Here is a 25,046-nt window from a genome sequence, read left to right on the forward strand (position 1 = left end):
CGGTGTAATACTTTTCTTAGTCATAGTACCTTGAGAAAATACACATCCTACAGAGAGAAAGTCATACGTGTAACATCATGGTTCACAGTAAATGCTTAAAGCTGCACTTGCTACTAAAATATGTTTGAATCCTGAAAGGCTGCGGTCTTCAGAACTGGTTACTCTACTGAGGAATTATTTTTTGTTTCTTGACTACTGAATTAGTGTTTGGACGTATGGGGCAGATGTTTTTAAATGTGTGAAATAAATGAAATGAAAAAGTCACTATAACATAATTAGAGTTTATTTTCCATATAAAATATTTTTACAATAAACATAATAATGCCATGTGTTTTCAAAAGTAACCATATGTACAAAAATGTTGTAAATTGTCCAGCATTTATGGACAATTTTAACTTTGAGAATGATACAAATGGATGCTTCTTGGAAATATTTCAGTTACAGGAAATAAAAATGCAGAAGAACCTAGTTACAGTTTGTTTCCTGTACCCTGAAGTAAGAACAATTATTACACAGAAAAACTCAACCCAAAAAGGCAAATGCAACATATCATGTCACCAATGGCACTGGAAAATTAACTTCCACACTGCATGGACTGTTTTTGCTGTGGAGATTGTTACTGATAGTTTGACACCAGTACTCAGTACTCAGGAATGAGAGATCATACAGAGACTTGTACATTGAATATCTAATTTTAAAAAAAAAAGAAAAAAAAGCTTTTCATGATTCAGATGGTACTGTGTTAAAACCAACTACAGCTGCACCTTTCAAAGCTTAAATGTGAGACTGCTCAGCAGAAAAACAGGAGCTTAGTCAGTAGCAAAAGTGGAAGTAGCGTGACATTGATGTACTGCTGCAAAAAGCTTTAGGTGGGAAGCTGGAGTGGGTGGTTGGGTGCACAAAACATGTGACAGTGACGCTTAACCTTAGTATTGTAGAGCGTCTTCGTCCTCACAATATAATCACCCTATACAGTCTCAGTTTGCTTTGCCAAATGTGTTTTGGAGGTTACGTTTTGCCAAGATTGTGTATTTTTCTATGCCACAGTGAAATCGAAAAGCACATACGTAAATGCAGGTGGATCATTTGGTGTACAAAGCACTCTGAACCCCTGGGACCATGGTTCACATCCGTGTGTCCCATAATGTTAGGTTTGGACTACTAAAACACTTGGTTAAAGGGACACTCCAACAATTAAGTATTCCAGTTTCATAAAGTATGGGAGCTCACAAGAGGTTGATTAGAAAACAGAATGATTAAAATTGAAGCATAGGTCAGGATGCCCCAACTTTTAGGCTCCAAGATGGGTTAAGCTGTAAAAACATAGAATCCTACATTTCCCACAATGCAACAAATAGCATCTTTAATTAGACCTGCAGTACATGGTAAGTCTATCACACCTCAGCCCCAGTATGTAAGACAGGTGTTCTGTCATAAATTTGCAGTCTCCTACCCTAAGTCAAGATATGGTACTCAAAAAATTCTGGATCTACATTTCCCATAATGCAACTGATCATAGCATCTATTAAGAGCACTCATTAGACCACTCACTTCTTTCCATACCTCTAAAGCCTAAAGCTCAGAAACTTTCGAAAGCATCTTCCAGAGCAACAAACAGCATTATACAGCTGTTTCACTGACTGAATTGTACCTGTAGTGATGCGTAAACTGAAGTGCATGTTTTAAAATCACTGACATGTGTATTTAAGATAATTATAATATATATTAAAATAAAAAGAATAAAAACTTTTTCAGTGTCACTTATTAACCAATGCCATCTCCCTTTCCTTAACCAAATGATTTAAGTTTGCCAGGACAAAACCGTAAAAACTTGAACCATGCTTTAGCTATTGTAGGGAAAACAAATGAATTGCATAGACAGATATGTTCAATATAAACCTTTCACCAAAAAGTTGATACAAAAAAATCCCAAGGCCAATGAAAATGAGTTGCATATGAATATTATATATTAGGGGGCAGGGTCTCTTCACATTTCCATCAGGCCAATATTTCCATTCGTGCATTAAAAAAACAGGCAGATTGTCATTAAATCTATTGAGCACATTCACGCTCCTCAGAGGATGAACCCATTACATGTCAAATTTCCTCTAGCACCAGCCTCAAGGCAAAATATCAACCTTGTACACAAGATAAGCTACAATTTAATATATGCACTGCAATTTATTTAATTTCTTAAACACATTCATGGTCCCCAGAGGACAAGCCCTTATGATTTCAATGACCCCATACATTCACACTAATATGTAGGGAATATTAGGGCACTACTGGAAAGACTCTGAAAATAATAAAAGCTATTTAGTGCTGTGCGATCTCGCCTCTTTGAGGGCTGCAGGCCTGGCTATAGAATTTTATTTGTGTTGATAAAACACTTAAAATTTAAATAACATAATGGCTGCAAAATGAAAAACTGAAAGGTTAGAGGTTTAAAACATAATTTGCCAACATTCAGCAAAGTAGTCTGATATCTTCACACAGTAAAATCATATTTTCATTAATAATTAGAAAGAAAACGCACTGTAAAAATAATAATAGCAATAAATAGTTGGAGAGTCAATCTAAAAATCGCTACTCCTCCTGTTGCCCTAATGCGAACATGTACATTCTTACCAAATTTTAAGACTTGAATGACTCGGTACACCACAGCTTGCTTCTCTTACAGCTGAGATAAAAAAAAATTCACTTTGAGAGCAACAAAACAACAGTTTGGAAACCGGCATGGTGAAAGTTTGCTGCAAGGCATCTGGAACGGCTCCAAATGTCTTTCACAGAGTTTGGTGATGAAATATTTTTCTAGTCAGTCTTAACCATACATGGAATTTTAATTCTCTCTTCTCAGGAATCTGTAACAACATCCATTTCATAAAAAACAACCGATTTCTGTAAAAGGCAAGAGCATAAATTTGTCTGTGTGTGTGTGTGTGTGTGTGTGTGTGTGTGTGTGTCTGTGTGTGTGTGTGTGTGGGGGTGCTCCAAGAAACACAGTTTCCCTGCTTATTCCTCTAGTGAATGCTTATTGCTTTTTGTTGATCTGATATTTCCCCTCTTTGACTCTCTCTTTAACAACACAGGAAAGCAGCTGCTAAACTCAATGAGGGGGTCAACAAATATATTTTAACACATTAATGTCCGCAGTGGAAATTTGTCATTTACTTTACAGCTCTTAAAGTACTACCTGATCTAAGCACAAATCCAATGAAATATTTCAAATCAACAGGTTTTCAAGTTTTGCATGGTATTCTTAACATCCTTTTTTTAGTTGTTAGCCCAAGGGGTTACTCATTTTACAGGTTTTCACAAAAACACTAAAATGTTTCTATAATCATGTTCAACATGTTCAAAAAATATGCACCTAATGACCAGATAGTCTCTGGAAGTTAGAAATAATTATGAAAAAAGATTTTCTGAGGCACTTTTAGGGAGAAATGATGAGAAATGCATTTCTATGAGGTTTATGGGTATGGCTGTATTCTCAGGAATTCTACATAACTTCATTCAATAAAATCAAAGAAGGAAAGCACTGTCCTACAGAAAGTCAACCAGCTAGCCGTTGGGAAAAAAAGTTAAGTAAGACAGTTTATTAAAGAAATGCTCTTGGGGCGTCGAGTAGCTCAGTTGGTTGAGCATCCGCCCCGTGTGTGGAGGCTACAGTCCTCGCTGCAGTCGGCCCCGGTTCAAGTCCTGCATCGGACGGCCCTTTGCTGCATGTCATTCCCCCTCTCTGCCTCCCCATTTCCTGTCTCTGTACTGTACTATAAATAAAAGGCCCCAAAAAAGTAATTAAAAAAAAAAAAAGCATGTCCCTCTGTTATGTGGGAGTTGATATCCCATCAGAGCAGGTTAAATAAGGCAATTGTGCGACAGACCAGACGAATAAGTCAACACAGTTTCTCCATTTCTGGACTCTCAAACCTTTTTTTTCCAAAGGTCAGCTCTGTCAAATAATTTAACTATTGTAAATGCCACAGAGTGTATGAAACAGCCTTTCTTGGCATTGTCATTACGGATGTTACACCATAAAATCTCAAATAAAAGCTCAAATAAAAGCCAGTATTTCAATAATGGAAGAGTCACAAATAACAACCAACATCATAGTCACCACTCTACTACTCTGAGTTTCTCTTTATAAAAGAACTACTGTTTTAATTAATTATTTATAAATTACATCACTTATTCATTTAATTATTTCCAATCATTTAACTTAATGTTTTTCAGAGCATGGTTAAGTTACTCTCAGTAAAACTCTGTACTTCCTGTTTCAAATCAAAAGCCTACCAGGACTATGATGAGCCAATGGGAGGCTTTTATTGTGGTGCAGGAAGTACTATTTTTCATTGATGGTAACTTAATCTAGCACAACAAATGTAAAATGAAAGCAACTGGAGATGATCAATATTTCAGTTTTCTTAAACTCAGAGGTGAGTAGAACAAAACCTTGTCATGGAACTGATCGAATTAGTGCTGTGGAAATGCATAATATTAAAAATTTAATTAAAGTAAGTATTTAACTAAACATGGAGGAAGTTTTGAGTTGACAGCAAACTGTATCGAGAGCAAATTAGATTGGGAGCAAATCAAGAAACAAGAAGGCGTCATTCTAAAATAGGATGAGATATACTTAAAGAAAAAACGGGGAATAGAAATAAAGGCCTGTCAGTAATATAAACTTGTATACATCTGCAGCTGAGGTAAATAAAGGCCACTTTTTGAGACTTTATGGTAATCCACGGGCAGAGAAGAACAATGCAAGATAAGTCTATATAATATTAATAAACAAGAAAAAAAGATGATGGGTAAAGAAAGACAGTGAATGGATTCTTACAACCCTTTCCGTCACAGTGATGGATTAGCACAGTAGAAATATGTTTTTTCACCAGAAGGGCTTACTACATGTAGAAGAAGCTGAGGGGGAAATGATGCACTGCTAACTAAGAATGTTGTAGTTGGAGTGATTTCATCATGAACTTTAAGCTTCTTATCTTTGACCAACCTAAACATTTGTTAACCTTTCACAAAATTATTGTCACGTATCTCAGTTTACCATGAAAGCATGTTCTGTACTTTCCCATAATTCGAAGATACAATCAATTTCTCTGACGCACGGCTGCACTGAAGGTAGACCTAATCTCACTGGTTGATGTAAATCTCAACTGGTGAAGCCAAACAGCTTTCAAGCACAGTGAGTGAGCTAATTCCCACTTATGCAGTTAAAGATGTATGGACTCATACTTTGGAATAAATGAGAAATTAGAAGTTAATTAAGGAAGACTTGCTCTACTTGGTTTTGCCTTATAAGTCTTATTTGATTTTATTTTAATGCATGACAACCTTTTACTAATTGTATTTATATTTTCCACATAATGTTGAATAGATTTATCTGTTTTTTTGTGCATGCATGTAATGTTGAAGCTAACGGTAATGCTAGCCTGTTAGCATCTTGTCTTGTTAGAGAAACCTCCTGTATCCTTAACTTAAAGAGTAACTCAGGTAAAAGAGGAGGTAGCCATTTTGTTATGTGAATCCAAATCCTAATTCTCCTGCTGGTTACACACACAAAAAAAAAAACAACACGTCTCAGTTACAACCATTTTGCTGCTCATCAAACTAGAAACCACCATTTAAATCTGCTGTCAAACTTTGCAGGTTTAAAGTATGAAGTAGCCATTTTAGCCAGGTATCACAGTAAAGCTACTGCTAACCTGCTGACCGTCTTTGATCATGAATTCCATAATCATGACTCAATACCCTGCCCATTTCAGTTTAACTCAAATAATGAGGTTATATCTGCCTCCAGTGCAGCTGTTTCCCCACATACCCTGCCACAAATGAGTCACACACATCTCTGTAAATCAGTAATACAGTAAATCTCCTCCTCAAAACTCCCCTCGAAACACCTTGAGTGTTTGAATCAAAAGCAGCCTCTGCCCACGCTGCTGTGTCATCAAACGTTAGGTCCTTTGCTGTAATGTTCCCTGAGGTTGTAGGTCTGATAGCACATCGAAACATCACACACCCCTGGAAGTCCTGGGTTCCCCCGTTTACCAGGATCTCCCGGTGGTCCTGGTTTTCCAGGAATTCCCTGGTTGCCCGGGTGGCCGATTCCATCAAAGCCACGAGGACCCTGCATTCCTGCAGTGATAAGGAAAAACAAAACCCGGAAGGAATTATATTTAGCTGTTGCATTTATGTAAATAAAGTCAAAGTTTCTATTACATTTGATTCATAGTTGTCATTCTGCTGGGTCATAAATGACATCTACTCAATCTATATGTGATGAGTTTATAGGCTACTATGGCTTCTACAGTGAAACACTGCACTAACTCTCTGTAACCCAACTGTCTCCCTCACCCCACCGACCAAGCTGTAACTAAAAGTACTCACTGAAAATTAAGTACAAACAGGATCCACACACACACGTATTAAAAATTTAAGATTACAAACAGCCCAGATGCCTGTTTGTTAAAAGTGTACTCATGCACAGATCTGAAAGCTCAGATGTCAGAATGCCAAGGTTTCTAAAATAGCTGCAACTCCACAAAGTGGCATAATGGATGGAGACATTTCAGAAAACATGCTGATAGGAGAGCTTTTTACATACCTGGCTGTCCAGGTGGTCCCGGAGGTCCAAGGTACCCTTCTCCTTTGCTGCCTTTCAGACCTCGTGGTCCCATGTCACCTGGGGACATAATATGTCTGCTTTTAAAAAAACTGCAATTAGAGTGTCTATAAATGAGCTGTCAGGTTCAGAGCTGCAGGAACGTTCCCTCTGAACCAACTGTGTCCAGACCCGTCTGAAGGCTTTCACTAAAAACTAACACAACAGCGATTATTTAACTAATTTTGAACTTTTCTTTTTTACGATCTTATATAACCAAATTATCTAAAGAACATTCAGACAGGGTTTTAAAAAAGTTTAGATCAACATTATTATCTAAACAATTTATGTGGAAGTTTAATTTTGGGCGTCTTGATTTAAGTACGAAACAACAAACACAATTCTCTGCAGGTCAAATAATAATAATAATGACTCAGGCAGGCTGCACTCAAACACAACAGTGCTCTGAGCTAAATGCTAATGCCAACATGCTCACAGCAACAATGGTAATATGGTGATGTTTAGCAGATATAGTCACCATCTTAGTTCAGTGTATAAAAGTGTAAAAGTGAGGCTTAAAAGCCTTTGGTGGATTCTCTCAGGTAAAATCTGTACGTGCAGGTGGCCGAGCTGAAGTAATATACAGGAAGATGTCTTTGCATGAAATTAGATATAGTTTGGTGGTATAAGATGCTAAACACATAGCCTAGCAAGCTGTAGGCAACAAGCCAGATGGATGATGGACGCAGTGCTTATCGCAACCTATTTCAGAAAGACAAGGACGCCAAATCTAATCATTTGGAAATGTGAATCCTCACATTAACTCCATATTCTTGCTGCATGACAGTTAAAAAAATATGCAATAATATTTTTCATAGATGGTTTTTGAATCTAAAGTGTTGGAAAACTTTAAGCCATCAATACAGCAGAAAAGGACTAACGCCACACAGTTCTCATCAATTACAGAATGGATGGAATCAGTGGAGGAGAGAAGTAGATGTCCTGGCTTGTAGTAACCCTTCCTGCCTGGTAAATATTCACTGGTTTCAAACTCCATGCCACCCATTGGAACTGCAGACTTACTGATAGAAGAGCTGTCTCCAAGTCTCGATGTCCTGATGACATCATAGTAATATAGAACACATTATACTACTGTTTTTGATATGTAAAACCTGCAGACTGGCCCTTTAATTGTGCATCACTGAACAATAGAGAAAATATCATCCAACTAGGCAACTATAGATGAATACAATTACCTTTACATGAATTCCAGGATGGTGTGTGAACAAAACATGTCATCAAGGACACACACAAAGCATCCAACATAATTCTTTTTCTCCCTGCAGTCAGCTCTCGGTTTCTTCCCTCAGTGCTTCTAAACGGGCTTGACACCTCTAAAGTTGCTGTTCTCCTGACCAAACAAGTTGAGATAGTACACAGGAGTGGAGTGGTACAGTTTGGCATCTTTCACAGCTGATTAGCCATTCCTTGTCTTGAAGTGGTGATAAATCAAAGACAGCTCATTGAGATGCATTCAGTATTTGTTGTCTTTTGCTCTGCTGATTTTCACTGATGTTCACTTGTTTAATGATCTTGTTTTATGGGGTACAGTGAACATCAACACATCCAATTTGTTAGTCGTTGACACTGTTTTGATTTTAATCGCTGATGAAAGCAACAGTAAATTTTGTCCTCGCTCTTGTTCATGACGTCGTCTTGTTATTTATTGTCTTGTTTTCATCAGGGTAAAGAGACCGATTTTTGTCACAGTTTCAGGCAGCAGATCAGACGCCATCTTAAAAGGGAGCGTTGCCAACAGATGATATAAATCTATCCTAAGGTATTGCTGAACAAATTCATACATTTTTGGTCATATCACCTTTGAGGCCTGCAGAACCCTGCATTCCAGGAGGTCCTGGATAACCTGGAGCACCACTCCTGCCAGGGTAACCTGGAGTTCCCATGGAGCCTTTGGGTCCCGGTGCTCCTGGCTCGCCCGGGGGTCCCTTCACGCTCTGGCAGGGTTCACACCTAGCTGGGGGGGCCAGAGTCTGGAGCAGCGCTGGGAGTTGGTCTGCAGGTCATAGCCACAATGTGCTGAGTAATCTATTCCACAAGTGGAATTACTTATCCTCACAACACCTCTTTATTAACAGTTTGACCACATGATCCTCAGTCCTAGTCTTTATTCATACTTAGGTTGGAAAAAAAAGATGTTGTGCACCATGAGTAAATGCTGTTACTTCAAAAAAAGAGCTGAAGTGAGCAAGAATTACAAATTTGGTTGATGTGATTTCTCCATTCTTGCATCTCTTCCAACTTTGTTTGGGAGGAGCTTTATTATATTTTGGGTTATTTAATGCTGTGTCACTCTTTTACAAAAAGGAGTAATGATTTAAATTGTCGAGCAGATTAAGCTTTTTAATCCCAGTTTGTTATAATCAATGTGAATCGATCAAAGGAATTATGTGAAATGTGCGACTCTACATCTTAGACAACTGTTTCAGACTGAATTTAAAGACCCTGGCTTTCCCTCTCTGGCTCTGAGCAAAGTGACATAAAAACAAACAGATACTTACTACGCAGAACATCAGTGCAGAGCTTTAGAAGATGTTCGTCTGAGGGAGGCTTGCCCTGCAACACACAATTACCCTTTTTATTTAGTTGAATCCTCGGAGGGACTCAAAAAACAGGCTCCAACTGTGATTGAGTATGCCTGCAGATTTATAGGATCTCAATGCTGCACTCTTTGTCTTCACATAGCCCACACACACTGACAGTAGCACCCCCATTACTCCCAAACATCACTCCCCCAGTCCAGACAGGAAATCACTGGCTATATCTTCTAGCCCATTTATTTCTTTTTTTTTTTTTTGTTAATCTGTGAGGACATGGTCAGGAGGAGGTTCACTCACCGGTTTCCCTGGATATCCTGGCTGGCCTGGTTGGCCTGGCAACCCATCCTGGCCAGGAAATCCCCTAGGACCAACAGCACCCATGTGACCCATATCACCTTTCTTTCCTTCAGGTCCCCTGAGGCCCTCGTCACCTGTCACACCTTTCTGAAAAAGCAGGAGGAAGGGCAGAAAATCTCACATTACAGGAGAAAAAACTGGTGAAACTGGCTACTGTTCTGCAGTAATTGACCAAATGATGTTGTCTCATACATAAACATCAATTGATTGTTTGCTAAGGGCTGTCCCACAGCTGTCCTGTCAAGGTTTTCTTTATTGTTGTCTTTTTTTTTTATCCTTTTCCAAAGCCAAAAATACAAGAGCAGAAGTATGGGAAGTAAGAAGAAGTAAGGACTGGATTAAACAGCGTTTGTCTGCTCTAACATAAGCTGCAATCATTAGCATATCTGGTTAACTAGCTTACTACCTAAAGTAGTTAACTATTTCTGTGTTACTACCAACGCTAAGGAGCATCTCATTAACTGGAAGCCGGTCCTGGACGCTCACCGAGTTTAAGCCTCACCTATAGTAGATCTGTCCTGCTCTTTATGGGTTTGGGGAAATTTACACCCCAACGACCGCAGCCAAGATCAGATCAAACACATGAGTTAGCCCTAATCCTAAAACCCTTTCCTCTTGTAATGTTAAAAGTGAAAATAAACTGGATGAAAATATGAGCAACAATACAAGATACCACAAGCAGCCAAACAGGGTAATGTCACAACAAAATACATGGCTCAGCTGGTGAGGATGCTAACCATTAGCTAGAGTGTAGACTTGTGTTAAATGCTATCCTTCAAATGGTACAGCACTAGCACAACTGAGGGGGGATACATCTCTATAAATTGTGATTCTGCAGACAGTACAGTAAGTGTTTGATATTTAAGACGTGTGCGCCTTTAGAAGGGAGTGCTTTTGTGATGTATATTTTTGCCCAGGGGGGCAGATTTCCCCAAGCCTGGAGGTATTGGCTCTGTAAGTCTTCTATAGCAGCCACGCAGGCTTGACAGGGCTTCTCACTGCGGTGCAGAATAAGACAGAATGGATTATATCTAATACCGCAAAGTCTAATTCGACAAACCTCTCCTTTCCTTCCCCTGGGTCCCACTTCGCCCTGATGGAAGAAAGAAAAGAGAGCAAGAAGGGTGGGGTGGAAAGAGAAGAGGGAGAAATAGAGAGAGACAGTTAGAAACTTCTGCTTACATATCAAAGGCTGAGACAGTATGTCAGAGGAGCTGTGCTCGCTGCTCTGCATTGCTGATGCAGAACTGCTCTCTTTTCTGTCTGAACCGGTGGCTTACAAAACATTTTAGATTGGTTATTGTAATGCATTCTCTAAGGCTTTTTTTTCCTTTTGGCTAGTTGTTATAATGGGATGAAAAATGCATCTGCAGATCGCTTACTCCTTAAAAAACACCATCCAGTGGTAGCACCAATTCTGTGAGGCTTTTAATGTAGAATTAAGTCCTAGGACATACAGTATATCTGAGGCTCTTGGTGTGTTCTGTTTCCCTTAAAATCCTTCCTCTTTTCTCTACATATGTCTCTCTTCCCTCCATGAGCGGGTGACTGGTTTATGTGCTTTAAGAAACAAGTAACTTGATCTGCTTTATCAGAGGAAGCACCAGAATATCATATCAGACCACATAAACACTGCTCTCCTCCAAGCTAGCATTCACGCATACGTACTCCAACACTGGATATGTGCGACAGGTTGCTATTCATTGTGAATTGAACTTCAGAAAACATGCAGGCAACACCTACCACTACTCAGAAACTTAAAGGGCATCAAGTAGAGCAATTTGGGAAAGTCCAACTTTGTGCAGATGGCATGCTGGAGACCAAATTCTCCACAATAGAACTTTATAGAGCTATAGAGTGCTGCAGAAAAGAGTCCTATAACCCAAATAACCCAGAACCAATTAGTTAGCATTTTAGCACATCCAGTTCCCTTGTGCCAAAGTTTAAGGGATTTTTGGTTAGATGCCTAAAAGGTCTGTGATTAACACAAGCTTAAAGGGATAGTTCTGAAAAATGTGATGCACGAAAGGAAAGTGCTGTTTTCACCGGAAGATAAACCGCTGAAAATATTCTACATGAAGTGTACATTTAAACGGATATTGGATCGTTTCGGTGGGTGTTTTCAAAAATGTCTAAAACACACTTTTTCTGGTTGCCCCGTGCACAGCAACACGTAGCTCTGCTAGTCTGCCTGGTGCTCCTGGTTGGCTTTCCTAACTGGGAGCGCGCTGCTCAGGATCTAATGCAGGTAATGTACAGACTATGCATGGATACCTCACACAACCCCATGTCAAAGAACCTGAACTATCCTTTTACATTTTCATATTTTATTCTACCACATAAAATATGTCAGTATATACCCAGTCGTGATTTCTTTAAGCTTTTACATCTTTAAACGTTTGCTAAACCTTTACAGCCTTGTTGTGTTTATACTCACGCTCTTAAAAACTATCACTAACTTTGCAAGGGGAAATTAACCTGTTACCTCTGGTGATTGTATTTTGGCTTCAAAAATCATAAAAGCTGAACAACATGTAATTATTGTAAAATGTTGTTTGTCAGAGTTTCTTTTCTGCAATAATCCAAAAGCCAATGTAAAAGTCTCATCAGCTTTTTTCCAAGGGAACCAGGGTGATGCTAACCTCAACTTGGCGTACAAAAACACAATCATCCCTGCAGCACTGTATTAGGACTTGAATAAGAGAATCAAAGCATGAAACAATCTCACACCAGAAATAAATGTAACTGTCATGCATTAGTTGTGGCAACATAACAAAATAATGTCCAAAGCTGAATGTCCAAATTGATTAATTACAGCACCAAAGGTTTGTTTTTGTTAGCCATGTTCTCACAGATGTTTTGCCTGTTAATGATCTTTCATACTACATTATATCTAAACATAGATACAGAAGCACTTGTTATTCTCAAGAAGCACTTGAGGAAAGCGGAAAGACAGGAAATGCCTGTTTATTTCCCCTTTGACAGCCTGATCTTTTTAAAACATGACCACAACCGTTTCTATGCATCATGCATCGAGATCCTGACTAAAACTAACCACACCTTTACCACATCACTGTCATGTCATCAAGAAGATTTATTTCTCAACGGTTATTTGTAACTGAACTGTTTCTGAAACACACTAGGACCTACATCCGTTGTTGTTTGATTTGGAGGATTTGTTGGACAGAACATGCGCACATTGATTTTAATCTGTACATCTACACTGACCACGCAACAGCCTGCACACCACTGTATTTATTTCCTCCCTTTCTTTCCTTGCTTCCTCCACATTATCACAAGAAAACAGCTGTTGTACCTCCCTTATTACTGTGTATTTGGCATTGTATTATTTCTGGCTAATCTGTACCAATGCATCAAATTTGTGCAACCTGAGATTTGCCAATCATTTCATCCTTTTTGCTCTCCATCTCACATTAGTGAGACGACAAGTGGTGCTGAGGAAGGAAATAGTTTAAACAGAACCCACCCCTCTCTCCCACTGAACTGCAGCGCAGAGTCCTATTTATTTTACACAGTGGGAATTAGGAAGTCTGTCTGAAGACAAGAATATGTCATATTCATTTCAGCGGTGACACATTTGTGATTCACTGCTGATGCTTTTAGCCTTGAGGGTGTGTCACATGGAAGTTGGGCCACTCTCAATGCAGTAGAATTACAGCATGTGAACATTAAACTGCATACTGAGAAATACAATCACTTTATCTGTCTCAAGTGTCAACAGACAAGACTACACAATTCCGTTTTCACATGATGCAATATAGATCTTACACACACACACACACTCTCTCTCACACACACCACACACACCACACACACACACACACACACACACACCTCTGACTGGATTTATTGTAAGATCCATGTCTAGGGATGTGACGATCGATGCCTCAGTAACTGACACTTACTGATTGATTCTTAAACGCTCATTTGCTATTGTTCCTATTAAAAAGTGTCAATGAAAAAGCTTGCAAGCTTGAAAGCTGCAAATTGTGGATCAATTAGCAATTCAAGATTATTCTTTACCAATTTTTGATGATGATGATGATGATAATCCCAGTATGGATAAACGTGTTAAATCACTTATGCTGTTCTGCTTCTTTCACCTTGTGAAATCTTATTTCATCTTGTTGCCAAGATCAAATCATTCCTCACTGCCAAGAATTTTGGAAAAAAAAAAAAAAATCCTTTTATTGTAATTGATATAGTATTGACCGTAGTGTTGACCTCCTTTATCTGGTGAGCTAATAGCTAACATGTTAGCCAGCCCTAGTCTTTTTCACAGCACACCTTTTGACACTTTCAGGGTTCTGGTATTGCTCATGCTGGTTTAGCCATCGTTAATGTGATTAGAAACAGCTGCTACGATGACCAGCCAAAATGTGATCTGTGAAAAAGGTCTATCGTAGTCACAAGAGCTCTCTGAGCTAGCTAGCTTGCTAACTATCAGTTAAATTCAGCCATCATTAACTGTCAGCTAGCAAGCTTGTTAGCTCAGATGCCAATGGGAAAATGAGAGGAAGGACATACATTTCTACATGTCTATAAAATAACTGTCTAGCAACCATGCCTCTTTTGTGGAGCAGTTTACACTCTGTCAAACACTGGTGAAAAATGATTAAAGATCAGCTTTGTAATGATAGTTTGCATACTTTGCCTCTGTGAGAAAATCCACTGATCATGGTGATTCCACTGAAATTAATCAATTTTACTGTGAAATGATGCCGTTTTATTTGGTGTTGTGACTCCACTGTTAGACCTGCTGCCTGTCTCTTCAATGTATCAGATTTGTGTTCCTGCTCAGACTGCCTTGAAGTTGCCAATCCGTGAGCCTGTAAAGTGACCATTGATTTTTAGTTAAATGTCTGTAATTCAGGCTGAGTGTCTTCATTGTGTCCTCTTTGCTGTTGCCAAGAATCTAAACCATGACATTACGATCCTCATATGGTTCTGAGGTTGAGCCTGAACGCCAGAGCGGGTGGTGGTTTCACCATGAGGGGGCCTGAGCCTCTGGAACAACTCCCCTAAACAGATTAGCTCAGCTAAGTCACTTACCTCGTTCTGAATCCCTGCTGAAAGTTGACTTTTTCAGATGACATTTTATTTGATTTTATGATTTTATATTACTGTCTGAAGCTTCCATGTGATTTATTCTCTCATTTTTATTTTGTCTCTTCTCATTTAATCCGTTTCCTCTTTTATTTTATCCTGCGCTGCACTGCTGTTCGCTTGCGCTGCTTTCTATTTAGTCTTTTATTGCACTTTTATGTGTTTTTATATGCTGCCTGAATTTAATCTTGTAAAGCACCTTGTAAAGTCACTTTCAGAGTGGTGTTATATTAGTAGAGTTAATTATTATATTTATTTTGCGATAAAGTTTTTATGGTGACTTGCATTAGGGGATTTATTTGATTAACTACAAACAGACAAAAATTATAAATCATTTCACATGAGTTATAACAATTATATGTATGCATAAAGTCTGCCTTGATACTAGTTTTTAATTTAATTCAAAACCTGTAGCCTCGCCTATATCCTATTTATAATCCCAACCCTGTCCCTGTCACAGCTAACCTAACTAAGGAGTTCCAATCCCAAATTAGCTCCTCATAAATGAGAACTGGCCAAGACACAGTTCCTCATTTTCATGCCCTTCTAGGGACATTTGTTCCTTGTAACACCACACAGACACATAAACACACATTTTGTCTCTGCTGTACATTTGGAAACGTAAGCTTTGCTGCCATCCAATGGAAACAGAATGACTCTGCACTCACAGATATACCGGGCGTCCCAGGGTCTCCATCTCTACCCATTTCCCCCTGCAAAGACCAAAGACATAATACATCATGATTAGCTGAAGGTTTGTGTGAGTTTACATATGTGCTGGTGTGGCATCATGTGTTGTGTGTGGACCTTTTTTTTTTGTTTTACTATATTTGTGGGGTCTGAAAACCAGGAGCCCACGATTCTTGTGGGGTACAGCTTTGTTTGGGCCCCACAAATTTAAATGGCTGTTAAGGGTCAAGACTTGGTTTTAGGGTCAGGGTTAGGCATGAGTTGTGAGGGTTAAGTTTATGGTTAGGAGCAGAGCAATGCATTATGTTTGTTGTGGGTCCCCACAAATATAGTAAGAAAAGGATGAGAGTGTGTGTGTGTGCGTGTGTGCGCGCGTATGCAAGTGTGGATAAGTGAAACTGAATATGTGCAACATCACTGTGTCAATGTGGTTATGTGTGTGTGCTAGTGTGTGCTGATCCATGGCTTCATTCAGTGTGTGTGTGAGCCGAGAAAAGGTCATGATTACCACTAGCAGCCAATAAGAGAAACCCAGGGAGAGAGGGAATAGGAATTGGCTAACAGTGACCTTTAACAAACCTGACGTTTTATCTTGTGTGTGGCTTTCCAACTACATCCTGCAGCACTGTGAGACACTGCTCTTCTTTCTCTGCCTCCTCTGGGCCTTCACACTGTTTTCCATTAGTGCATGTACCAGGGAGCGACTGATTCAGAGCATTCATCACATGCTTTGATTGTTCACTTTGTTACTGATGCTGTGTTCACATTGGTAGAAGTAGAGCGGCTGATGTAAATCAGTGTAACATAACAAATTTAAATTTGCCAGTCAAGGAACACAAAATATTACTAAATCAATTGAACAGTTGCTGAATAGATCTTTAGTTGACATAAGTTTAGATAAAAGACGTTTCTGACTCTGGTCAGTGGTCAAGAAAGTGTACAATCCTATAGCAGATTTTTGTTGCTCCAGCTATTCATAAATCCATGAGGGAGTCCCTACTGAGATCTTTAGAAGTAAAATCCCATAATTGATTTAATGAAATCAACTCATCCTTTTAAAGTTATATTTTTAAGGCATTTTTGCCTTTATTTTTGACAGTACAGTTGGAGACAGACAGGAAAGTCAGGGAGAGATAGAGGGGAGGACATGCAGCAAATAGTAACTGCAGTTAGTAAGTCCATGTGGTATGCACTCTACCAGGTGATTTACCGAGGCACCCCGAATCAACTGAACCTTAACTCTGTGTGTTTGTCAGTTTCAAATCCAGTCAACTGTTTCTGATTTAAGGACAGTGTCATGATGGACAGTTATTGTGTGTTCTCACACATGTGACTCATTCTATTTTTATCTTTATCTTAACTTCCACGACACAACGGATGCAACGGATCATCATTGAGCCTGGTGTGAATGCAGCAACTAGACATATAGTACAGCAATAACTGTAATGTCCTGGCTTACATGCATGACGGATCACACTTGAGACTTTATTACAAGTGAAATGATAGAGGATATCAAGCATATAGCTCTTGTCAGTGTAACTGAACAGTTCTTGACTGTATTAGACATCTTTGAATTAATCACCTACTCAGCTCACAATGTTTTTTGCAGTGGTAGTTATTTGTCAGACTGGTTTGCGCCACTCAGCCAAGTAATGTTTTAGCTTATTGTCATTTGTAGCTCTGTCCAATCAGAGAGTAAATTAAGGCAAACACAAATTAGCTATTCTTAATTTACAACCTAATATTTCACCATTTCTGGCTTAAGCTATAATTTTCTGGCAGCATCAAATAAGAGTGGGTCTGACAGCAATGCATGCTGGTAATTATCATATAGCACTAGATGAAAAGGAAACTGTAAACAGTATAACAGAGGAAACAAATGAATGAGGGGATTCATTGAATTAATCACATACTACTTCTTTGGGTAATTAGTTTTTTAATTAGTAATTAATAATTAATCCTTTATTTCTAGTGGGACACAGAATCCACCTGTGGACTGTTCTCCGGGATCAACTGCTCGCTGCTCGTTACCATCAAAATAAGTCAGGTTTATTAATACCCAATAAAGTTGTGACTCAAACACAGATTGTCATTGGGCTGGGTATCGAACTTTGATACTTTTATGGACTGACCGAATTGGTTTGATACAATCGAGGATCAAAAAATGCCATTCGATTCCAAATTTCAGTACCTCAGGAGTAAAACTCATCAAATTAATTTGATGAAATTGGTATCTAAAAAAGTATCACTGAGAACCGGTATCGAAGTCAAGGCATCAGATTCTCATGAGCAAGTGCACGTGACCTTTCCCAGTAGAAATGTGAAGAAAAAGTAGAATACCTGGTTTCCTTTAGAGCCAGCCTCTCCTCGCTCCCCCTAAAAATACAACACTGAACATTAAAACTTGTCCATCTTACAACTTGTTTTCATGCTGACAGTGAGACATCTAAATAAAATAACGCTGTTTGAGGAATTAATACAAGAAAAAATAGCATCAATGTCCTGTTGACAATATACTGTATGGAAAACAAAACACAGCGTGTTAAACAGACTGATCCGGATTAGGATTGTTTGTACTGTATTTGTGTGCCTGGGCGTGCTGCTTTTGAAGTGTGAAGGACAACCTTCAGCGTCATTAAAATTAATCATGTCATCTAAGCTAAAAATGAATAATGCATTAACAAGTATGTATAAAGTTAAGCTGTCAACATTTCCACAGTACAACATGTAAATCATGTAAGCTCCTGACAAGTGAGGCTATAAATCATTCATAAAGTGGTGCCTTTGCAGCCAAATATAGACTTCATTTAGTGAAAACAAAATGATGCAAGTCATTTATTTAACTTTTCTTGTACACTGTTATCAGCATTTATTCCTTATAGGCTTCCTCACCTTATGACCCTTGAACCCCGGCAATCCCATGCCGCCTGGCAGCCCTGGAAAACCTGGCTCCCCTGTTGAGCCCTGGAAAGGTAAAAGGTTATTGATCTTTGGGAATCGATGGATAGAAAGAAAAGGGTTTAAAGAAAAGCTTAGTAGGATTAGTAGTATCCCCCAATTATTTTACACTGGATTTAAAAAAGGTGGTATCCATCATGTCTTTGTCTGGAATCCAACAGGGGAGGCATCTTCATCTAGCAGATAAAACAGAGAACTGAGATGAAATATTTAAAAAGTGGTCAAAAATATGAACTTGAGCAGTTTCAGGTGTGTATGTGTGTGACCAGCACTGCAATCCCCTGCAATAATTTCCCTGCTGCCGCAGTGAAAAAGAAAATGTTCTTAGCCAGTAATCAAGGCTGAATAAATATGGATTATAAAGATGCTTGAGTGAAAAACTTTTCAAGCACTCCACCAAACCATCACTTCCAAAAAATCTGCTTTGAAGGATGGCACATGCAAATAACCAAGGTTACCTGTAATTAAGTAGCACGACAGAGATAACTCTGAGTCGTTTTTAACATCTCAATGGTTGACATTTATGGGTGTAACTGCTCAAAAAAAAATTTCGCTAAACAATCAAGTGGCATTAAAAGTGTAGCTGTCACTCATCAGGAGGATTCAAACTGCAGGATGGTGAAAAAAAGAAGAAGCTGGCTGTGAAAAGAAACAGAGAACGAGGTTGGTTTAGAAAAGAGAAAAGGCAAAAGCTGTCACCCTGATCTCACCCTGATCCCTCGGGGGGAATTAGCAGTGCCCCTACTAATCCCACCACCATGTTGAATTCTCTCAAACTCACACTTTCATGTGGGCGGCAGTGCAGACTTGCTAGGACTGGGGAATAGTGCTAATAGCTTACATGCTATTGACAAGACAATGCTGGGGGAGACACTCAATCATGGCAGAGTCACATGACCACACAAACCGTTAACCCTCCTCTTGGACTTGATTTTGAGACTAAGTGAGACACAAGGGGGACTAAATGTCAAATACAGGAGACAATACTAATTCCACCAGCTTTCTCACATTGCAGTATTTGCTCTGCTGGAGTTTGGCTTTATGTAAAATGGTCCATCCTTTGGTGCAACTCAGACTCATTTCACCAGATTGAAGTTTATTCCAGCATCTCAGAATCAACTCTGGGACAAGTGTCTCTGATTTCAAAGACCTCCATTGGGTTTTTTTTTATTTTTTAATAATTGTATTGAATTACATTCAGTTGTGTTTAGTTGGTGGTTTGAAGGAGATATTTGTAAGTTTTGCTATCGCTACATAGCCAATGTTAGCATTAACAGCTGTTTACTGAACAGTCTTGCCAAGAGCTTCAACTATTGTTGCATTTACAATGCAAGAGGTAATAATGTTATCTGAGCAGTGCTATTTCTTCAGAGCAGGCTGGATGCTACAGTGACTCGGTATCAGAGAGTGCCAAGACAAGTAAACAGAATTGTTGCTTTGTTACTTCAGTAAAGGAATAAAGTTTAATGCTGAACTAGACTGAAAATTAAACAGCTGTTAGTGCTAATGTTGGCTATGTAGCAATAGCAAAACTTATATCTCATATATATCTAATCTGCCCCTGAAACAGTGTTTGTGAAACACATTAAAAGAAAGAATCATAGAACTACATTAAAAATAAGTTATAAATGACTTTTTAAGCATTGAAGGGCACTTGTTTGTGTGATACATTAGCAGTTCTTAAATATTAATTTGTCTTAAATTGTGTTCTTTTTTGTAATGGTGGAGTATTTTGTATAACGATTTTAACGGTTCATGTCACATTTAGTTGTGTACTTAAAGTGTCTGTGTCGGGCGGTGCAGCCTCCATTAAAAGGCCCTTTTTTTGTCTTGTTCCCACTGGATAACTGACATGAAGCCATACATGGGCTGTTCTCTTACCCGTTCTGTAACACACCATGAAGACGCCCTGTGGCGAAACATAGTGGTTAAATAAATAGCAGATGAATGTTAAATGGGATCACATCCACTGGCTTAAACTGAGCAACAACTGATTCATTGTAATCTGTATATGAATAAATACTAGGCTCTGCCAGTGTTGGCAACTTGTTTTTTTTTTCTCTGATCATAATTTTTACTTCTTAATTATTACACACGTGTTACTATTTTCATTAGCTGCCTTTCCCTCAGTTAGTTTTGATTAATTTTATTTTATTGTTGTCTTACTTTGACATTACATAGGGTGTCTGCCAGATCAACACACCGGAAAATCAGACACTAACTTCACTAGGTGTGATGTAAATCTCTGTAAATATGTCTGAATAAATAAAAGACAAGGCAGAAAGAATAGACAGAGGCGAAGCAGAAAACACAGACAAAAGAAAGGAAGCCGAAGTGTAATCTGCTCGATCATCGCCTGCTCCACTCACCTTCTGACCTGGTGGACCAAGAGAACCAGAAACCCCAGGATCTCCACACTTTCCCTAAATAAAACACACACACCATATTAGTCTTTATTTAGTATATTAGTACTTGTGAAGGTCTTCTGTTGACACCATGCATTCCTGAATCTAGTCTCTAAGTCTCAGGGTTATATTTAACAATCACAGAGACGAGCACATCGGTCATTGAGGCCATATCAGAGTACAGCTTCTATTTGCATTCATGTAGTTGCAGCACACAATGCACAGTGGAGTGAAGAGGAATATAAATCACAGTATGTAATGATTAATCATTATCCTCTCAGCCAGTCACATTATTGGCCCCCCCCCTATATTAAACAGCCATGCTAATCACAGTAGCACATCACACAAATGGCCAGTTGTGCCATATTTTCAGAGCCTGATCCTCATTTTTATTTTCTAAGTTGATAAAACACACTAAGTACTAAGATCTACTACTAAGTACTACTAAGATCTTAACCTACTAAAATCTTTAACTTAAAATAATAAAATAAATGTAGCATATGTCACTAAGTATCAGCAAGATATACTTAAAATCAAAAGTAAATGCTCTAGTTAAGCGGAGCTTTTCTAAATCACATAATTGTATAATTTGGATTTTTGGATTATCATTGCTGATACATCAACATGTAAGCAGTATTTCAATATTGTGGTGGAAAAAGGATGTGATTATATCTATTTATATACTGTTGGGTAGTTGTACATATAATAAGGTGTCATGTTTATAATATTGTATAATATTTCCCACTGAACTGGATAAAATGGCATAAATAGAAATTAAAGGTCCCATAATTGACACTTTTCCTGTGTTTTATTTGAAGTTCTGATATCCATAACAAGATATATTTGTGGTTTCTGGAGCTTTAGTAACAACAGGCCAGTGAGCCAATCAGAGCAGAGGGTACTCTCTGACTGACTGTATTATAATTGATATGATGAAAAATACAACAGATTTCGGGTAAAACACTCAGAGAAACCAAATCCTGCAAGGTGTGGATGTTGGGTCCAGGTGGGTGGAGCTTGGTGACTGCTTTGCTGTGACATCATAAAGTTCCAGAAGTTGTTTTAAGGCTCAGTTTCTGAATACAGGCTGTGTGCATTTCTCTGTGGACTGAGGCTTTGTTACTTTCACAGTATTAATGTAGAAGCTAGAGCTGATCTATAATCACACTACACATGGACATCTACCTATATACCATATGGGACCTACAATGGGAAGCACAGTATTTGAGTAATTAACTTAGTTACCAGTAGCTAATGGTGGTTAATGTTACAACAAATATAAGCTAACATTAGATAACGATGTGTTTATCACTGAGGTAAAGGAGTACACACATAGTGCCATTCTATGTAACTGCTACTTGTGGCCACAGTGGCTGCTTTTCAACAGAGGTTACATCGTTTTAAGCTGATTATATCAACAATTACAACCTCAAGGCCAGATAAATGGGAGGTTTGTGCCAGGAAGGGCATCCAGGGTAAAAACTATGCCAAATCAAATATGCAGATCACACAGCAGCATGACCCGCTGCGACCCCTGATGGGGAGCAGCTGAAAGAGAAAAATAACTATCAACAACTATTGTTGACATAACTGTAATTACTATTACAATCGTGCCTTCTGAATTTGAAGTATTGATTGAACTGAAAATTAAAAAAAGGGATGATGGATGTTGATGTTATCCCCTTTACTCCAGTGTTTGTGGATGAATAAAGAGATTGAATGAAAACTGTGTGACTTGTGTCCTAAATGTTTAAGGATGTCTTGTGTAAACAGGGATCCAAGTTTTCACTGGTCTTATGTACACAAAGGCACAGAGGTGTGTGTGGTTATTTTGCAGCAGATATTTGTTGATAATTGCAGAATGTAATCAAGGAAACACCGGTGGACCATAGTGTGTAACAGTGTTGTGTTTGTTGTGTGTTCCATGTGCAGTTAGATACAGATGGAACACACAGACTTCAGACTTCGGTGGGGAATTTATCAGCCAACAGGGAAGTTTCCCTGCAGGTTTAAAAGCAGGTGTGGATACAACAGATTGGTGAAAATCGGCCAAGAGTCCTTAGCTCAGTACAAAATGCTTCACTGGCATTTAAGTCACATTTAAAGTGAGCAATTTTACATTAAAAATTCAATTAAATTAATTCTAAATTCAATAAATTAATTGACTAACATGCACTAACCATACTGCTGAAAAACAGGCCTGGTCCTCATTCTAAGCACAACATCAGAGAGCCCATTTTCACCTTCATAAGCATGAAACTCTCATCTTCCACTCCTGCCTCTCCTTCCATCTTTGTGCAGTGCATGCTGCTCTGAGTATACAAATTCCAAAGGGACAGGAAATGTGCATTTCAAGGTCAGGGTAATATGAATCTGTCCTGGTGCCCCGTTGTGCTAGTCTTTGGGAAGAGAAAAGCAGAACTCTTTAAGGGGCACTCCACTGATTTTTCACATAAAGGTCATTTTCATTTCTAATTTCTGCAGCTTTTTGGGGTTAAAGTCAGAATATCACAGTCTCTGGTGCTTTGATTATCACCAGTGTTGCTTTAAAGTGTCTCTTTACAAAACAAATCAGTGCAGCGCACCTTCAATCTTTAACAAGTCCCCTAATTTGTAAATACTGTAAAACATCAGTTTCAATAAATGTCTAAAAAGAGTGAAACCTAAACTAAATCTTTGAAGGAGAGAAATACATGCACACACACACACCAACAGTCCAAATGTGAGCCATCCTTGGCAGGATGGCATTTATCGCATATTCAGAAACACCTATAATTTGACTCCAAACATGTTGACTCCCTCCCAGAATGCAGTTTTCTCCATGGGAACATCAAGAGAACAGGGAGGGAGGGTACAACATTATAACAGGCTGAAAATAGCCGAGTGGTTGGGGAGAAGCAGGCCATTAGCATAATAACTAATTATAACGTTCAACGCACAGACCTTGGGACCATCTTGGCCGATCTCTCCGGGCGGCCCCCGGGGTCCCTGGATTCCCTGGACAGAGAGAGATATTGGAGGGGAGAGAAGGAAAAGGAGAGAGGGCGGAGAGGGAAGTGGATGAGAGAGGAAGGGAAAGAGAGGGAGAGAGAGAATGAGATGAAAGAGACAGACACAGTGCTTTGGGCTGAATGTGACAGAGTGCATGACGGCTTGGTCAGGAGGCACTGAGGGAGAAATGAGATGGCTCAGGTCCACACACGCACACATATACACACACACGCACACACGCACACACACACACAATCTCATGCATGTCCACATTTGCACACTTGCAAACACACAGTGCGTTTGCATATTCAACAAAGCATTCTGCTATATCAAGAGCCCAGCTTGAAGCTGTGTGTGGGCCACTCTATCTTCCCACATGCTTTCGCCACAGAAAGAAAACACACAAATAAATCTACCATCAAGTAATCTGACTGACTGTACGGGAGAAACAGCTAAAATGAGCCCTTTATCAATAAAAAGCCAAAAGCATAAAAGCTAAATTGGATATTATTCTTCAAATAGGTGTCTTTGTTGGCTCAGATTCCTTGAAGGCTCCTAATAAGAATACCAATAAATCTCAATTTTAAATATCTAATATTGTAAATATTTGTTACTATAATGCCATGGAGTACATTATACACATCCCAATATTTTATTCTGCAAAAAAGCAAAAAACAATATCAGGAAAAAAGGCGCCCAGACACTGAATAGATAAAAAAAGATTTAGATAGCTCAGCTACAATGTTTTGACATTATGTCTTCATCACATAACAGCATGTGACGAGGGAGGTACTTATATAGACTTCACCTGATTCAACCTCGGTGTGAAGGCCAGGTGAAGCCCTACCTTCAGTTGACTGTTAGCTGAGCCAGTCAGGCTTGTCAACAGTGGAAAATCACTTTAAATTCATACTAATTTCCTTGGTTTTCTGACAGAGGTGCAGAAAAAGCAGGCTTCTCATTTTTTTTTTTTTTTCAAACATAGACCTCAAAAACATATGTAGTTAGTTCTGCTCCTTGGCCTTGGAAGTAACTCATAACTGCATTCAAGCAGATAAACACATTCCTTACACTCTTGTTGCTTTATTTTTGGTTTTCTAAGGGTAAAAAGGGCATTACCCTCTACACTTTTTGTGTATTCTGAGTATCTCTCTTTCTACAGACCTAGGTAACTTATTTCAACATGTGGAGAAATCCAAAGCTTGGCAAACCAGCTGTGCCTCATTACAGCTGCTAAGCTAGGATGGGACAATCACTGTTTGGGGGAGCAGTTTTTGACAATGAATT

At 38.8% G+C, this 25,046-nt stretch overlaps 1 protein-coding gene across 1 annotated transcript in view; it reads right to left on the reverse strand.

Moving 5' to 3' along the window:
* Positions 1-267: 267 nt before the first annotated feature.
* The window catches only part of si:dkey-225n22.4 (collagen alpha-1(XXI) chain), a 56,470-nt gene continuing 31,691 nt past the window's right edge, over positions 268-25,046 (reverse strand). The window contains exons 21-31 of the mRNA XM_056365052.1: positions 23,712-23,765; positions 20,733-20,786; positions 18,298-18,369; positions 17,746-17,781; positions 15,384-15,428; positions 10,649-10,681; positions 9,529-9,675; positions 9,193-9,247; positions 8,493-8,687; positions 6,617-6,694; positions 268-6,147 (exon numbers count right to left, since the gene is read on the reverse strand). Of these exons, the coding sequence (XP_056221027.1) occupies positions 5,960-6,147; positions 6,617-6,694; positions 8,493-8,687; positions 9,193-9,247; positions 9,529-9,675; positions 10,649-10,681; positions 15,384-15,428; positions 17,746-17,781; positions 18,298-18,369; positions 20,733-20,786; positions 23,712-23,765 (957 nt within the window). The 3' untranslated portion in view covers positions 268-5,959. The remainder of the gene's footprint in view (positions 6,148-6,616; positions 6,695-8,492; positions 8,688-9,192; positions 9,248-9,528; positions 9,676-10,648; positions 10,682-15,383; positions 15,429-17,745; positions 17,782-18,297; positions 18,370-20,732; positions 20,787-23,711; positions 23,766-25,046) is intronic.

Source organism: Seriola aureovittata, chromosome 20 (assembly GCF_021018895.1).
Source record: "Seriola aureovittata isolate HTS-2021-v1 ecotype China chromosome 20, ASM2101889v1, whole genome shotgun sequence".
Classification (NCBI taxonomy): Eukaryota; Metazoa; Chordata; class Actinopteri; order Carangiformes; family Carangidae; genus Seriola; species Seriola aureovittata.